The sequence below is a fragment of the Helicoverpa zea genome, chromosome 11 (genome assembly GCF_022581195.2).
Source record: "Helicoverpa zea isolate HzStark_Cry1AcR chromosome 11, ilHelZeax1.1, whole genome shotgun sequence".
Classification (NCBI taxonomy): domain Eukaryota; kingdom Metazoa; phylum Arthropoda; class Insecta; order Lepidoptera; family Noctuidae; genus Helicoverpa; species Helicoverpa zea.
This window is the reverse complement of record NC_061462.1, coordinates 6,063,381-6,082,214: the sequence shown is the minus strand read 5'-3', so window position 1 is coordinate 6,082,214 and position 18,834 is coordinate 6,063,381. Positions and strand designations below refer to the sequence as shown.

Here is an 18,834-nt window from a genome sequence, read left to right as displayed (position 1 = left end):
CGGCTCGGCTCGGGTCGGGTCGGCTTCCAGTCTAACTGGATGTAGCTGAGTACCAGTGCTTTACAAGGAGCGACTGCCCTATCTGACCTCCTCAACCCAGTTACCTGGGCAACCCAATACCCCTTGGTTAGACTGGTGTCAGACTTACTAGCTTCTGACTACCCGTAACGACTGCCAAGGATGTTCAATGACAGCCGACAATAATAAAAGCCAGTATGAGGTGTATAATTTAATCAACATAAATAAACTCGGACAATTAAATAACGACTAAAGCTGTTTCTACCTGTATTTATGAACGACTGTGTCGAATATATTATAACCTAATCGTGTGTATGTGAACTACGTAATAATAGGTAATAACTTGCCTGTATATAGGTATCTACTCTAATGTAAGTAAATAATTAAAGAAATATAATAGTTATACAATATTAGGAATGAAATGCACATTAATGGAATATAGCAAATTATGTTTCACAATGCTACTTTTCAAAACTACAAAGAACTATGATATATTTTTTTTGTTTTTTTTCCCCCTCTATTTTCTAACACTAATTTTAGTGCACTCTAGTGCGGTACAAATATTTGTGCGTTTTGTAGATCTACTGAGACTAACATTTAGAGCTCAAATTACACTTCTGTTTCCCTACGACATTTAAACAACACATAGAGCCTAGGGCTCGTCACAATAAACTCTTTACAATTGAGTTTTCTACATCATCATCAGTATATGGAGAAAGCCGGACGCTGCGTGAGAGAAGTTCGCCGGGATAAGGCCGAGCGTGGGAGTTCGCGGGCACTCAGTGGCCTTGCAACTGAGGTTCGTCTGTTCCTCTCGTTGTTGCGCATCACCAGGTCCTCCTCCTCCATGTTGGGGACCCTGCGCCGTGGTGACAAGGCGCGGGGAGTGCGAGGCGTGCGGGGGGTGCGCGGCGCCCGGGCTGACAGGCACCGGGACTTCGGACGGTCCTCCTCAGTCCACTCGTGGACGGACATGTAATATTGATCCTGTGTAAACATCAAATATTAGTACAGTTGCAATGATAAAGGCAATGAACCTCCTGTTTGTTAGACGTTTGTAGGGCAACAACACACAAAGACCTATGCTTTGTTATTAACTTCATTGTTTGACATTCGTTATGCCTTTGTTAAATATTAAGTTTTCCTGCCTTCAGTTTCCATAACTTTGATGAAATGCTTCTAGTTAGACCGTAATAAATTTCACGCTAGACGAATTGATTTCACCATGGTAACTAATCTATTTGGCTTATTGACCGATTACTTGAAGTGATATTAATATGTTCTGGCATATTTATCGGGTCTACTAGATAAGCAAACAGCAATCAATCGGCACCTGCGTACCGAAGTCCAAGGAAAATAATTAATAAAGATGAATGAGTCTCATCTCATAATTCCGGCCATATCACATGTTAAAAGATTACGAATAATTAAGCAGTTAGTGCGGTAAGTTCCCCGTAGCCGGGAAATTACGAACGTTGCATAATAAAATGTTCAGAATTTGTCGAATTATTTGCGAGAAGACGTCATTGATTACATCAGTTGCTGCATACGTTAATGGACTTCGTAATGTCAGTAATTACTTATAAACCTCTTGCTCGTACCTACCTACATTAACTACAACTACAAACATTTTATATCTAAAATCTAAAGTAGATAGTAGAAGAAGTGAGAACTTACCAGGTATCCGGTACATTAATCTGCCTTTATCTAAAGACAGTAAAGTGCGAGTGAGAAATAATGACAATAAACCACTACATTGCAGTTCAGTCTACAGATGTTCAGTGACTCTGACAACTAGTCTATAAGTAAATAAAACCAATTTCGTATAGTGTTAAACTGTATTAAACGATTACCTAATAGGTATACAATACGTTCTTGCTCTCGTAAAACATCGTAGGTCTCAAAACTTGAAGTTAAGTTGCTGTCTACAGATATAGTAAGTATCTATTAGTCCAGTTAAAACTTATCTAGATAATTTACTATAAGAAGCTTGCATAAAAATTAACCAATTAGAAAATAAATCATCAAGTTAGAAAATATAGCGCCGAAAGTTGAATAACATAGAAAACCAATATAATCGCACAAATGCAAAGTATAAAATGGAATCTTATAATAAAAATTACAATGCAAAGAAGTTTTGTGACTCAAGCTTCAAACATTAATACACGCTATCTAACCTAATCATCTCTTATAGTCGTATTAGTTAAATATAAAACGTTTATATAATAATCTGGTCAGTCAATCTCGAGCCCGCACCGTTCTCGCCACAGCAGTGTCTACTTCATCATAGCATCGTCAGTGACAATATGGTAATACTGGCTTGTTAAAAATACGCGCTAGGAAAAGCTATCTAAGTATATGTATAACGGTGTATCATAAAATCATGATAAATGCTGTGCCAAGAACTCCTACCATCCTCACATTCCAAATAATAATACATTGAAATAGTCAGTGCATATAAATCTATGAATACGTAGTGGAAACAACAAAACACAGTGATAACAAAGCCTATATTACTAGGAATCGTAAAAATAAATATACACATTTAGATAATATATGAAATTGCATAATATTATGAATATCACTTGATTACCAATACAAGATTCTAACACATCGCCATGAAAATGTACTTTAGTGCAGCTAATGAAAATAATATCGCTAAGTGCAATGTTCAAATGGATTGTCTCAAGCACTATTAATGGTAGAATCTACTAATATCATGCTCGCGTATTTGGGTCGATAAAAGATAAAGGCTACTTGCCACAAAGTTACTGTTTACACCAAAATGGATATTTTCTACGGCTCTATTATGAATTGGCACTCATGATACTAATCATCACTCGGGTTATAATGATGATACAAAAAAAAGTTTTGAATTGTAAAATTATTCATCAACTATAACGCTACAAATACAACATTCAATTAATAATTAGTTACATATAACAATACATTACAAATTGATACACTTATAACGCACTCAAAATATTGTCCGAAAAGATATGCAAGAAATCATTGACATCGATTATGACAAATTTTAATAATCCAATTCGCCTAAACAAACGTACCTTAATAAAGTCACTCAAACTGGGTATCAATATCGAACAAAATTAACAAATATAAAAAATGTTATACAATAAGTTTGGACTCTTGATTATAAACATTAGAATAGGTCGCTGAGAGGTCAACTGTCTCAGTGCAAGCTCTTAACACTGCTGCTGATTCAAATTCTCATCCGATTTTGGAGGTCCCGAAGTCGCTGGTACTGGGCTCTACGGTGAAAAATAAAAAGCATTAATGATAATTCATAACTGTTCTTTATGAAAATTTTGTAAACACGCAAATGAAAATAAAAATCAATCAGAGGTTAAAAACAAAAACCAACTTAATAAAAAACCAAACGCATCACACTGTTAGTCACAATAGTGAACCCGTCACACGAACCCAATGAGTTACCTACTCAATAAAACGTGTACAAATATCCCGGCTGTAACAAAAATGAATGATTGCGATTTAAATGTCCTTCACCAAAAACCAAAATGAAAAAGCGAAAACGACATAAAGGCCCGACTAGCGGCTGGAAAGGGCCTCACCTCCTGCCGGGAATGGCCGTGGCTGTCGGGCACCGGGGACTGTCCAATCTGCTTGATGTACTCTTTGTCATCGAATATTTTGATGTCACCGCCTCCAGGTTTATGCTTTACGTTATCCATAGAGCCCACTTTACTTTGTGCTTTGAATTCCAATTTTTGATTTTCGATCTGTTTCAAAGAAGTGAGTGTGCACATAAAATAAATATACATACAATATACATAGATAAAAGATTTCGTAGATATGTATTATTTTATACCTTCGTACTTAATATTTTTTGCCAGTCAGACTATTAATATCGTAACAATGTAACGTTAAAACCCGAACTATTGCCAAATAATCGTCGCCTTTGTGTAAAGATGTTGTTTGTTAAAATTAAACTCTGGAATTCATTTTTTCCTGCTTTTGAATATTTAGATGAATAGTATTGAGAATTATTTTTTACAGGAAAAAATGAGAAATGCAACTCATTTAGTTTTGTTGATCAAACTGAAGTAGGTGGTGGAAATGAGTGCGATCACTTTACGAAAACTTTTCAAAAACGCTCTACAAGAAGAAATATATCAAAGATATGAACTCTTTTTACTCTGTTAAGTATTTCAGAATTTTCAGGGGGAAAAGTTTTTATCGGAATCTTAATTTGTCAAAAATATGCGTCGTTAACAATTAACATTATGAACGTCATTATAAAAATATATCTTTTAGAAAAGTATCTGAGATGCCTTTGAAGGCGCGGCTTATACCGGCAATGGTTTAAATATTGTCTCTAATTAGAAAATATCTACAAAACCTTTGTGTATACATATTATAATATATACTGTCATATCAGTGCGGTTGCTAAGTTATAATTTCATAAACATTTGTGGTGTATGTTCGTGAACACATATTGTGTTTGTTTCATAGTTGGTACAATGCATAATCGTTATTGATTTTCATGGCGTGCTTGTCGATAATATCGTGTAGGTCATGTGTAGGTATAGGGGTAACAATCGTATATTCGTTCTCTACATTATGTAATATCATGTTAATATTTTAGTAATTTGGCATTCTTCGTGTAAATATAAAGAGTATATGGTGTAACGACACTTATTCTACTATCATTCGCATTTATCAATCCGGCAAGACTTTATTTATGTTGTCTGTATTTAATGTGCCACGACATCGTTTATTTGAAAGCATAACACCTAGCGTGAAAGTACAGCCACAGCCCGTCCTAAAAATACCTGGATAGACACTAGAAAATTTCTATCGAGGAAAATCTCACGTGCGGTACACAATATGTACCGCCGGACCAACCTTACTCCACAAAGCGTGGTAGGCAAAATGTTTATGCGATGCCCTCCATCGCGGTAACGCCCATTTTACATACTAAAAAATAACAATGGTACACTCTCATAATTACGTTTGTAGACATTGCATTTGACACACACTGTGTGTGACGTATGTGCATTGACGTCACTGCATATAACTTAAGCCTATAAAACACGTTGTATATAAAATTGTGCAATAAGGTGACTGTGTTGACACAAACTTAGACATTGAATTTTACTCACAGCTCTCGTTCCGTCTTTTGCAACTGTAGACTAAAGAATAACAACATTATTTTCAATATTGTACTTAAACATACAATGACTTCGATTGTTCTATTTTTACATTGAGTGCGTCTACAGTACGAACATATTTGCTCAATGATGATACTTGATCGTGCCGCCATCTTTTACGTCTAAGTGCTTTTGCCAAATATTTAAGCTCTACTCGAATGTTACTTTTACCAGCTGTGCTGACAAACTAGTCCTTAAATGTACTCACTGAAAGTCGTTTTATTATGCTGCTGAAAGTTGTTACATCCCTATGACCTATCCATTTAAAACGTAAGGAACATATATCTTTATATTATGAGGGATTTACCTTGACAGCACCACCTCCTGGCTTATGAGTGATGTTAACCGTCGAAGCAACTTTTGGTTTTGCCTTTTCCTTAAAATCCAATTTCACGGTTTCAATTTTCTTATCACCACCACCTGGTTTGTATGCAGTATTTTGGAGCGAGCCTACCTTCGATTTAGCGTTCCATTCTAATTTCGTAGACACAATCTGTAAAATTAAGTTATTTATTTGATAAGAAGATAGTAATGCTTAAAGTCTTCAAGATGTTTATCAAAAAATATTACCTTTTTCACTCCACCACTTGGTGTATAAGCATCATTTTTAGCAGCAATTTTAGGCGTTACGTTACCGAACTCTAATTTCCTGTTTTCAATTTTAACTTTTCCACCGCCAGGCTTGTACGTCGCATTTTCTAACGAGCCAATTTTCGATTTCACCGCTTTAATGTTAGGCGACGGAGCGTTGCCTACTTGCACTTTGTTCATCGGCACTTCTGAAATAGTACATACATAATTTAACGTTACATTACAATAGTCATAATGATTATGTACGAGCTTAGGTTTTAATATCGTTAATACCAGTAATACCTAACTTAAGTAAGGGGAAAAATTCATTTGCGTCAGTTATGGTTTTCAAATAGTCAATATTTTTTTTATGATAACAGTAAATTCTTAACAAAAGACGAATCAAATTCATAAACAATGCTACTGTACAATAACTTGACTTAGCTACTTAGTTTATAGCAAACATCGTTTAATATACTTTTCAACCAATACAATGGGCTATAGTTTTAATGAATAGCGTTTGCGGAGTACAATAAAATGAAGGTTAAGGGCAAAAAATAATATAAAAGAGTAAATACTCCTGGGTTTTACTTACTTTTCTTTTCAGTGGGTGCCGGGTTTTCCGGAGTTTTTGCCGTAGCACTTTTGCTTGATGATCGTGAGAGACTCGTTTTCAAACTGTTACTTGATTTTTCCTTCATCGGTAACTTGCTCGGAATCTTTTTGTTTGGTGAACCGGGAGAGCCATTGACATCCTTGAAAATTAAAAAAGAATAAATGATAATAATCTTATCTAAAGAAGTTAAATATCAAAAGTAATGATAATGTAACATTTAAATGTTCTAGGTACATACATTTCCCTGTGTAGATTCATCGACGCCGCTATCGTTGTCGCCATCTAAAGAAAGTAAGTAAATGTGAATATAATAACGATAACAATACAAGAACTTGGATAAAACTTTGAACACGTTTGGCTTAATTGAAACAGGTGTTTTGTTATGCGTATTTCCTAAAAATTACCTTTTGGTCTAGATTTAGGTGCAGAAGCTGTTTTACGAGGCGTTGATTTCTTTGCATCGGCAGAGGTAATAGTCGTGTTTAAATCAGTCGGCTTTTTTGCAGCCTGTATTGGTGGCTTAGAGTCCGGTAAAGGTGACTTCGAAGGGGTCTTATTTGGCGTAGGTACAGGCTTTACATCTTTACTGGGATCTACCTTTGTATCTAGTTTTGGCTCAAGCTTAGGAGTTTTTGGGCGTGCGGGCTCTGGAGTTACACTTTGCGACTTATTAGGTGCAGTTGGACTCAGCGACGGTTTCTGTTTAGGTTCTGGAGAGTCATCACTGCGAGTTAAAGACGGAGAGCGGTCGGAAAATTCTTCCTTTGGTTTAGCAGGTTCATTTGCACTCCTCGATGCTGTCAAGTTATTTTGCGCAATAACGTCATCGTCATCGTCTCTCTTCTTTGGGGTTGATGTAGGTAAAGCGCCGATAAATGATTCTGTCATTTTAGACCCAGACAAGCGAGACTCGGGACGTTCGGGTACTTCTTTACCTCCATCGTTTGAAGCTTCGGATCTAACGCTTTCTTTAGACGCACGCACATTTTCCTTGCTCTCTAATTTTCCTTCTTGAATTAACCCAAGCCCGGGACTGCGGCTAATAAATTCATCTATCCTGCCACCTATGGCACTTACAGATTTTCTTCGATCATCTTCTGCTTTCAGAGGACTTGGTGCTCCGGGGGCAGCTGCAATACTGAAGCTCCTGCCTTTAGCCATCCCAGGCCCTTCAATTCCGTTCTCTGTTTTGATGACATTTTGGTTTTCACCAGAAATACTTTGGTTATCCAGGTTGACTGGTTTCGTTTGATAGGAATTGGATGTATCGAGACCCTTCAATGAGCCTTGTGATGGCTGTCTTTGGACTCCAGGTACTGGTCCTCCGTTTCTAGGAGCTCCGTTAGGCTGTTGCAGAGGAATCTGTGGTCTGTTTCCGTCTGGTGTTGTTGCACTCACTGCTGGCGGCTGCCTCGGACCGAACTGTAAATTGTTCGGTGGAGGAGCACGTTGCACTGGATGTGCTGTCGGAGACTGAAGCGGCCTAGGACCTTGTTGGGGTGCAATCGATTGCGGACCAAAAGGTCGAACCGTAGGCGGTACAGGCCGAACTTGTTGGGCCCCCGGAGGTCCTGGTGGAGCTGGGCCTCTTGTTGTTGGGGCACCTACTCTTGGTGCAAATTGGGGAGGAGCAGTAACGGGTCCTCCAGGTTGAAACTGTGGTCTAGGTTGTGACGGAGATACGGCCGGCCTCGGCGACTGAGGTGGAAATGCTGATCGCGAATCAACTCTATTAAGTGGGCGAACTGGTGGTGGTTGCTGAGATGCGCCCGACAGATCTTGTCCAGCTAACCCAGAACTCGGGGGGCGAGTGTCCGTAGGAGCCTTATAAAAAGAAATTTATTTAATATACTAGAAATATAATCCCACATAGTAGAAGAAATAAGCAAAGTAAATTGCAAGGTCATGTTGACGTAAAAGTTTTAATGAATTAGATCTTAATTTAGATAATTACTGCTAAAACCATTAACGCTTCGTTCCGCTTTAAGTACAGAATGTGTATTACCAAGGTTTTTCATGTAAGTAGATTATATCAGTACGAATTACCTTGCTTGATCAAGCATATTTTTGTAAGGAAATTACAATGAAAAATCATTTTGCATGAAACTATAATTATAATCAATATAATAGTTTGTCATAGCATGAAGATTTTTATGAAACACTCAATGTTTTACTAGTCTGGCCAATAATTCATAAAACATAGTATGATTGAACACGGTATGTGACGGGCGCGGGGTGGAGACGACCGCGCTGTCACGGCTCCCCACTCGACCGGATTCATAACAAACTAGCGAAAGATCTTCAGCAAAAACAAAATCTATCAAAACATTGATATATTTCCTAGAAAAATACTTCAGCTATGTTATGAGCTTATGAATTATTCCTGGAAGATTGCAAATGATTTGTCGAACCATTCTCTAGTGAATTCGAACACAAGAATTTAAATTTACTTGTCTGCTATCATTGGCCATTTGCGTCGATTAACTTGCGCGCGAAAGATAAGTTGATGATTTCATTTAAGTACGTATGGTGCATGTTAAATTGAGAAATGTGCCAAATTACTCATTTCCGTGTTCCCGTCCCCTATTTGTGGATCCAGTTGAACCGCATGGGCAAAGCGAGCATCGCCCGATAGATACAAGTTGTCACGAACTCGGCTACTGGGTCAACGAGCTATTGCCGGGTAAAAAATATACTGCACGTCCTCTGAACCAGTTTTAGTGAATAGTTTGTTACAAAAAAACTAAAAAAGTTTTGTGGAATTCCTTCCATGCTGAAAGGAGTTCTCGATTTAATTCCTGGGGAATTTAAGGCGAATATTTTCACGTAGGTAGTAGCGGGTTTGTTAAAGTAAGACGATGACAAATCCAGAACATTGCAGAAATTATATTAAGCTCTGTAGTAATCATCAAAATTCCAGATATTTTTGTTGCCAAACATCATCATGTATTGCTCGCGTACGTAATTAACTAATATGTTGCTGTATTAATTGCTGTCCTCGTCATCCTCGCGTCACTTATTAGGTCCCATACTACAGGATAATTAAAACTAATAAAGCTATAAATAGCAGCATTAATTAGCTTTTGTAAATTCCTTTATCTGTGTCTACGTACTCCTAATACTCAAAATATTCTAGTCACAATAAAATGATTGACATAGTCATTTCATGACGTCAAAACTATCGTCAGAGCTCTGCTCGTTACGCACAGTTTATCGTATTGAATCCAAAGATCACACTAGTCTTTAAATAATGAGACATAAAGGCAATAAATTATCGTTTATTACTTTTTGACCATTCACTTTAAATTATGTTAAAGAAAACATTGTAATGCCTACAGGTCAAAAAGATTTGTAGATATGAAAAGAAGAAAGAAATGTAAAGAAGAAAACTCGCTAATTAGAAGGCACGATCGAAGGTATCTAATGGCAGAAATTGATTGACCTAATATTCATATCCTACCTAACAAAGATGTATTCATAAATGCAGTCGGACTCGTACAATGCATTGCCGTAAACATGTCTGTGACCGTCTATGACAAAAGGTAGACGTTCTGGATCGCGTGATTTTCCTATAATATTTTATGGCACTCGTCAACGAATTCTCTCAAATTTACATGAAAAGACTGTAAAATTTCGCGAATTCTATAGTTAACTTTGGCATAACATTGCATGGCAGTGCCTCCACTGATTTATATTCATAAACACTTATATCTGTTTCTTGCAAATTACGTTGATATTCACGCAGAACAAGACAGCAAACTTTGCGAATCTCAAAGAAAAAATTACCAAACTTTCGCGAAGTCGAAACGAATTCAATCCGTTCATTACGTTTTAGTGCCGTGATGTTCAATGCCGAAGTTTTCATGAGCTAGTCATTTTTGGCCGGGTTTAATAGTGGTATCATTTAAGTAATCACGAAAATACGTGATTCGATTTATTACCTAATACCTAAGCTAAAACAGCCCTTCTGCTTTTATTACGGGGGTTGGCGCTTCATGGTCGTTTTTTGCAAGTCTTTGTAGGAGCAAGTCTGACGTGCAACTAATGAATCAGTAAACATTTTCGCTCGTTGCAAAAGTGTCGGCCAAAGTTTGTAATTAAACCGGAACATCGGTTCAACATCAGAAACTTCTGTGTTATGATATAATGAAGTGCATTAGTGCAGCATGTAAATCGGTGCTCTCGTGAATCCACGAGGCTTACCCGGTTCACGTCCATATTGTTTTCTATCAAAATAAAGTTTTACTATCTTCAAACTTTGACAGAAGTCTCTATGTCATATTTCTTCGCTCGATGGGGTGATCACGTATTTGCAATGTCTCCTTGAAACTATAAAAGATAATAAAATTTTATTAGGCATGAAGCCTTCACGCAAAACTACCTGATGCTATAAAGGTGCCGGGTGCTCTGCTGACGCATTCAACAGTGGGAACTACACAATTATATTCAAGTGTTATGGTGAAAGATTATCTAATACGCCGGTGACTTATATAAGATTATTTCCATCGTTGTGATTCACTACTTTGAAACTTTATTGCAACAACATACGGGTCATAATAGTGCCAAGAGACGTACATGGCTTTCAGATCGATTATATCCGTTACGAGGTTCATGTACAATCGATAAGTAGACATTTAACCTTACAGCAATAGGTACATTCGTACCTACATAGATGTACGTTTATAAGGGTCGAGGAGAATTTCTTATTACAACGATCTTATTATCTTGTATGGTTAAATTACATTCCGAGAAGCGTGCCAACAAATAAAGTAGCGGTGATTGCCATAAATAATGATGTTCATTTCTATCAGTTAATGCAGAATAATTTGCTAGATTCTACGCCGTATTTTATTGAGCTTGAAGATCAACTTTTAGAGAAAATCCTCATTTAACAATAAATATCCTGAAGACAGATATGGCTTGGTCATACTGAATACGGTGACTACATTCACGTCACGCACTTAAATGACACTTGGGAACTGTAATTAGCAGATGACTGATTCTGACGTGTTTGAACATGTGTCTATAAAATATAAGGAAAACCTACTTATTTTATTTTAGATACATCTTTTTGACGCGTACTTTTCCCTAAACACAAATCACTAGTATTATTAGGTACCTATAGGTATTTTTCAATTTCCCGAAGGCTATTGTGTTGATAGCCAGCTACTTGTATTGATTTCCTAGCCCAGCTGCATAAGAGTGGTTTTCAAGTTGAAATGAATAAGTCATCGTGTTGAATCATTTCCGCTAAACCTCTTAAGAGCAAAAGACATCCATAAAGAAGGTACTACTTAATAAAAGTGGATTAGTGAATCATCGTTTTGGTTTAATGGCGAAAACTGTGTCAATATTTACGCATTATATAATTATGCTAATCGTTGGAAAATCCGACATTAAACCTTCTTTTATTGTTTCTTATACCTACGTAAATGTTATCTGGGAAATCCTGAGACTTTTTTAGCATCAGAAATGCCTAGTTTGAACTTATCATTAAAATATTTTTGTATAGGTAAGTAAAACATAATTATGTAAATAAACATCCATACCTACACATGCGTATCATTCGTTAACAATGCTTAACTTTTATTGTACAACTTATTTTTAATTATATTTTTAATAGAACTGTATGAATAAATTAAATTGAATCCGGGTTTCAACTATTCTTTTCTTACTTAACATCTCAATTTTCATACATACATAAATAAACATTTTAATGCAAAAAATAAACAGGCCATTTATCAAAACATAGGAAAGAAACCATTCGCTGTAAAAACACTAACAGTTTCGTCGGAAAACTCTATTAAATTAACATTGTTGTTAATGGCGGCCGCGACACAAATAAACTACTAAATGTACCATTTCCATAACTAATTCTACCGTCATACAGCGGGAGACTTGGAAATCTATTCATAAATCGTAAATAAACGCTGTTATTCTCATTATAAACAGTCGCTTCTTGTAAAGCACTGGTACTCAGCTGAATCCGGTTAGACTGGAAGCCGACCCCAACAGGATTGGGAAAAGGCTCGGAGGATGATGATTCTCATTATAAACAAATTCCATTTATTTTGGACATTTCCATCGACGCCTTGACGTCATTAACGATATGAGTTTCACACATTTGAATCAGGAAAGACCAGCGATAATATAAGTTAAGATAGTTAAGTCTTTACGTACCTATTTCATAATATATCTCTAAAGTTAAAGCGCGATAAGACGCAAAGTTATACTTTGACCGCAATTACAGGTGATTGATTTGTTTCTTTTCGTTCCTAAATCAGACAAACTATGTACGTATTTTAATATAGGAAATAGAAATATATGAAAAACCAACCCACTTACAACAAAAGGATTTATGAATTGCGCTCAAAATAAATGCTGAGCTTTAAAAACTGCTGATATTCACGCAAATAGAATATTCGAGCCAAATGCTCGTAAATAAACTATCTTCGGCATGAGATCGAATCATCAGTGGCACGTGGTAAAAGCGTGGTTAGACAGTGGAGGCAAAGTGACTGGTCAGTTGACGTACAGGGTCGTACAAATCGTCACTACAGTACTCTGTTAATCTACCGGTCCGTCACACAGGCGCGCCCATGGGAGTTCCCAGTAGTAGGAGGGCCCGACCTTCATAGGCACCACTGATGATTATGTTTTTTCACCTTCCCTTTGTTCAAACATTTCAAGGTGACTTGAAAACGTCTCCTTAGAGTACATTGTAATAGTGGTACTGTTTAACTTAACTTAATTTCTTTCGTTTACAGTAAGTAAGGCTATTTCGATTTCACACGCGACTTATAACAGAAGTATTTTATGTAAATCAGGTGTTACTTTTTTGTATGATTTATTTAATTCATGTAAAATTACGCGTTGAAAACAAATGTTAAAATGGTTGTGACCCTATTATATTTGCTACAATTAAAACCAATATTTCTGTTGGCAATAGAACCGTCTTTCAGGGATTTTAAATGACGTTATTAGTGCCTTCATAGAAAGGCACACATCCCGCTTCCTCCTAGACTTACGCACTGGTTCTTACGATATTATATTCAGACTTACCTCAAAGTTACTAACAAGAAGTTGTTTACTGAATTGTTATTAACGAACCTTCATACGTCTTATTCCTATTAAGTTCAATGACCTAGTCCAGTTTACCAACCGAGATGAACAATGACGAGGGAAATAAAATTCGTCACAATTCTTTGAAACTTTTCGAATAAAAATAAATACCGTTAGTATTACCAGTGCCGTAACGACCCATTTCCCACAATTGAAAACCCGATGCGTTCTACTTCACAATGATTCACTTGTGAGTGTGTCTTTTACGGAACTTTACGAAAAGATACAAAAATCAAATCTGTCAGATAAACTCTTGAATGATTGCATGGAATATACTTATTCGTTATTACACATTTATTACATCACAAATTGAAACTTCTCCCCTAAAGTGGTTTATATTTTTTCTGAACTCTATAGCGCCTTAGGTACTTAAGTTACATTCAAAAGAAACCCGGTTTAGAATTTTGATTTAACATGTATAAATAAATAAAAAAAGGATTAGTGTTTCAGCTGTAACTATCTCTTTTCACGGTTTAGGAAATTAAAGAATGAAACAAGCAAGATTATTTTTTACCTTCAACCGTTTTCAAGTCCTACCAAACTCATCTAAGTTAATCCGTTTTACCGCGAAAGTGGGAAACGAATGAAAAAACAAATTGGCACTCGAATTTATAATACATACCTACCTATGTAATGTATATGAGTAAAGTAGCAAGCAAGTAGAAGCACGAAATATTACCTACACGTTGGTTTTATGTAATTTTATTGTATTATCATGTCGTGTTTGCATCATGGCACGTGATTTAACGATAAAAATTGGTTATTCATGCTCTCACAGTATTTTCATTTTGTATACGTAACACATATAACTGCGGGAAAAACGATATTTCACACATAAAAATACATGTAGCCGGTATTAACAGGTCTTTAATATTTATGAACATACATGATGGTCAGTCAGGTTCGACATGATTTGATAGTTCGCGAGGTCTTGGAATTTTCTTATTAATTTACGTTTGAGAGCTAATAAAGTGCCTTAACTTAAATGATAATTAATATCAAAGGACACGCACTGATACGTGCAATCCTGCACAGCGTTGTAAAATCGTTGATTGATTAAAATTGAACAAAAACGATAAACGCGACCCTGACTTACTTCCATCAAGCCGTCTCCACTTTATTATTATTTTTTTTTTATTATTGTAAATAAGAACGCGACTGATGACGCCGATTAAGCTAGATTTATGAGAATACTTACGGAAACCGTAGTCGTCAACATTAACGTTTAAAAGTATCTAATTAATCAAAAAAGTCTATACCTAACGACATTTACCAATTGAATTTCAATTACCATGTTTTGATTGAGAAAGAAAACTGATAATAATTGATTCAGTTGTTTCCACAATGTTCTTGTTGAAATAACCAATCAGAATCGTATTACACATAGGCACGGCAATGACGCAAAAATACTTCCTCGTGTGAGCCATTGTTTAAAAATATTCCTTATTAGACTTGTAAGTATTATAATGCGGTTGCATAGCGTTTATTCATCTGCAGGCTTATTGATTGTATGGAGGAGGTAGGTCTGAAGCGAGGAGACCGCTGCCGTCACAACAGCGGGCGTCAGTGGCCAAGTGACGTGGTCTAAGATAGAGAGTTCTCTTGCCAAATGTGACTCAGTAGCGATATAAAACCGCGCGGCCAATGTAAGCATCGCACATTTAGTATAAAACCGCCAGCCCACGCTGTGTGCTCCGATATAATAGGACATATTATTTAAATATATTAATGTTTGTAAACGGTGAATACCTTATCGCTTCTCAACTAGAAAGGATTAGTTTAAACATAGACAGTAAGTATTTGAGTGTTTTATTTTTTCAGGAAGTGATTTGTGAGAATTTGTGACGACAGTTAAAAATCAAAATAAATAATCTCAAAACAAATGTATCAACATTCCAAACAAATTATTATGAAGTTCCGTTAAAATTGTTTTCCAAGAAAACGTGAAAATTATTTCCAGCTTATGCAAATTCTAATTGTTTCCATTTGATTTTTTCAGGAAACATGCAGCCGAAATCTGAAAGACCGCCAGTGGGCGCTAAGCTGCCTCAACTGCATCTGACTCCATCAGGTGGTGGTCAAAAGCGTACTGATGGATCACCCCAGAGCGGCAGCAACCCTTGGCTGCTGAAGCCTCAGCACGAGATCCCGCCCACGCCACCACCGCAAGCTAACCCCCAGCCCATGGAGTTCTTCCCACAAAGAATAGGGTAGAAACACATACTGGACTCTCGAATAAAAATATTGAAATATAAATGGCAAGTTGCCATTTTGTCGTTCTGGCTTTTCAAGAAAGTCAAAATAAAAATACGCCTCGTTGCGTTAAGCAGAATGTACGTGAATGTCGGAGACGAATCGAAGCAAATTTCAGTCGGGCATAACGTGAAGTGCGTCAGAGTTTTATGTGGTTTACCTACGTTACAGCGATAAGTTTTATTATTTGATAATTGTGATAATTTGTGGTGAGCCGCACGACAACATAACAATTCCGTGACAAGTGAATAGTTGAATGGTCTGTATTTTATTTATATTGTAATGTAATCTCGAAGAGAGCAATAATTAGCATTGTAAGGTACTCTTTATATAATGCATAAAATGTACGCTTAAGGCAGCCTTTTCTATGAGACATGTGCTGTGTTTAGATTACATTTACCTATAAGATATTTTAAGCATAAATACAACATGAAAAAAAATCTCAAGCGGTGAAATTAAATTCTTTAACATCATAGACGACTTGTTTTTATTATCTCCAATACAATTTAATTAATTTCCTAGTTGAGTCTTGACGTCAATGCAAGCTTTATTTTTTGTTGATTATAAATTGAGACAGGGGATCAAGTTCATACTTCCTATGAACGAACTTATTTTTTGTGACAGACAAAAAGTGTTACGTACATACACCGGTTAATAGTTCAATACCCTTCGAATAGTGAGTGACAATGAACTTTTTAGATGTTATGATTGGCCGACTGCGACGAAGAATTGTGTCGGACACAAATATCTACCTAATACATACCTGCAGACATAAATAAACATATATACAGTTATATAGGTATCTCTAGCACCGAAAATCGAAAGATTTTATCGTAACGGTATTATCTTTCTAATCACTTATCAAATTAAAAAGAATTGTAACATTTAAGTAATCTTTGTATCAGGAACTGATGAAACTGTTATCATTTGAAAGATAATGTTATTATAGAGAATTTTACATAAGAAGAACAGGAAATAAGGTAACATCACAATATAATGAGGTGACTGGCTTCTTTTTTTCTCGATTTCACGATATAACATGGAATACACCCTGAGTCATCAAGTGTCGTTGATGACTCACAAGGCTGATAGAACGGTGACTTTTCCCCAAATTATGAGTCAGACACTGAAGTAAATCTTCCTCAATAACACCTTAAACAATTAAGCTTTGTTTCTTATGACCACGCGCGATAAATTAGTACAATAAATATAAATAAACTCTACATATACCTAAGTAAGATGTAGGTGGATGTTTTTTTCGGTCCGTTTAGAACAAGCGGCAATCAGCGGTGGGCGTCGAGACGACGGCGAAACTGTCAAATGGACCAATTGTACGCATGTGTCCCTCTCGACATGGCTTGATTGACGTGTTCCCGAAATTAACGTTCTAACTACTTCTTTGTGGATTCCTGAAGTACCGACTGCTATACGAACTTAGGACAAATAACTCGCTCGATATAAACACAGATATAACATCTTTATTGGAACAAGGAAAAGAAAATCTTACGTAATGTAAACAAAGTCTGATTTGAGTACCTACATACATATATTATATTAGCAGATGACTGCATATATCGAATTTTAATCGAACCAACAATATTGGCATCGATGCAATAATCATGTAACATAACTGCAGTATAAATGATCAAGGAACCCCGCCAATAAATATTCCTATCAGGCAAATCAACAAGCCAGCCTTCAGAATCAATCATCTTAATTGGAACTAATATCTTATCAGTTAATTAGTGCAATTGACGAGGGAAAACATTAATTGGTATCTACGACGCTGTTCAAACCAGCTGCAGAGGCTCCTTTAAATAAAAAAGGTTTTAAGCGGTGCTATACATGTGTGTGCATTTCACTGATTGCACAAATCTTCCTTCACAATACGAGTAAAAAGCAATGTGTCTTCTAATCAAATTCTTATAATCCGTTTCACCCGTTCAATCCAGAGGGTTTCGATCGCTTGAAACGTAAGTAGTAACAACAAGAAGCGGCATTTATGTCTATTAAAACTACATCAATAAATGATTAGTGCTTCGACGATCGATGTTTAAAACACATCTAGATATTGAATAACTACTTGGTATATAGTAGACATTGCTAAGTGATATTATTGAACAGGAATACTAGAACGTTCGAGGTGTAATCGCGGGAAGCCGTGGTAGTGCTCACTTGTTTTTCTGGCTACATATTGAACTCACCTCGCCGGAGACAGACGGGATACACTTTGTATTAACTTTGGAATATGGCTCAGATACTTTGTGATTAGATTGAAAGCTTCAAGTAAGGGGGTGCGTTCCGCAATGGACGCCGGCAAAACCTGAAGTGTCGTGATACGTGCGGCCTCTATCGGCAACCGGAGTACGTAAAGACTGCCTAAATGTTCAGAGAGGGCAAATGCCTATTTCATATTTATTTAGTACCAATTTAAAAGAAAAGGTGTTTCATCAAATTAAATTATATTAGTATTAATAAGTGCAAAATACATAACAGTCTAAACAACATTTCTAACTCGGTGTTGTATTATCTCCAAAGTACGAAAAAGATTTCAGTATTCAATTTAACTATGTATGCCAAGGCTAACATGTTTTAAAGTTAAATTCCATTACTTTTTATTGGATGCGAGTCTAATCATTCGTAGTTCTAGAGAAAAGGCGTCCTGCGCCCTGAAAATTGTGCGCGCGCAACCACCACCGGCCAATTCCCTACAGGGGAACTCTATTATAGATCACAACATCCTTCATTCAGAACGAAACATGCACGTCCCTTTCATGTTGATACTGAGTGAGAAGGATGAGAGATCAGTTTCACAATTGTTTCGACAGAAAGTAATAGGCACCCCGGCTTGTGACGCTAGTCGTAATGTTTATTTTTTCAAGTTCCAATTTACATGAATCGTATCAGAAAATTGAAATGGAATCAAATAAAACCAAAGTTTACTAAGATAACATTGGTATATCAGCAACCTTATTACCACGTTAAACAAATAAGATGATAACATAGATCCTTTTATTTGAGACGTAATTTTCATAATCTGTCTTAACGATTGCAAATATAACTATG

General features: G+C 36.4%; 1 protein-coding gene across 4 annotated transcripts; it reads right to left on the bottom strand.

The window, feature by feature from the left end:
• Positions 1–216: 216 nt before the first annotated feature.
• Positions 217–18,222, bottom strand: LOC124634287 (microtubule-associated protein tau). 4 transcript variants are annotated; one of them, XM_047169784.1, is made up of 10 exons: positions 17,973–18,208; positions 10,597–10,722; positions 6,798–8,217; positions 6,632–6,675; positions 6,373–6,532; positions 5,778–5,986; positions 5,515–5,700; positions 5,160–5,189; positions 3,609–3,776; positions 1,843–3,287 (listed from the first exon to the last, which is right to left on the bottom strand). In XM_047169784.1, the coding sequence occupies exons 2-10, from the start codon at positions 10,609–10,611 to the stop codon at positions 3,222–3,224; spliced, it is 2,298 nt and encodes a 765-aa protein (XP_047025740.1). In that variant the 5' UTR covers positions 10,612–10,722; positions 17,973–18,208; the 3' UTR covers positions 1,843–3,221. The 4 variants fall into 4 exon arrangements, with proteins under 4 accessions (XP_047025739.1, XP_047025740.1, XP_047025742.1 ...); XM_047169786.1 differs by lacking the exon at positions 5,160–5,189 and having other exon boundaries at positions 17,973–18,196; XM_047169783.1 differs by lacking the exons at positions 1,843–3,287; positions 3,609–3,776; positions 5,160–5,189 and adding an exon at positions 217–1,005 and having other exon boundaries at positions 17,973–18,222.
• Between the last annotated feature and the right edge of the window lie 612 nt (positions 18,223–18,834).

What these genes read in the sequence shown, in the direction of transcription:
- LOC124634287 (XM_047169783.1), bottom strand. An exon ending in ACCTAAATCTAGACCAAAAG is followed by an intron (nt 6,676 to 6,797) that starts GTAATTTTTAGG and finishes TACTTTCTTTAG; the next exon opens with ATGGCGACAACGATAGCGGC. An exon ending in CAAGTGGTGGAGTGAAAAAG is followed by an intron (nt 5,701 to 5,777) that starts GTAATATTTTTT and finishes TTAATTTTACAG; the next exon opens with ATTGTGTCTACGAAATTAGA.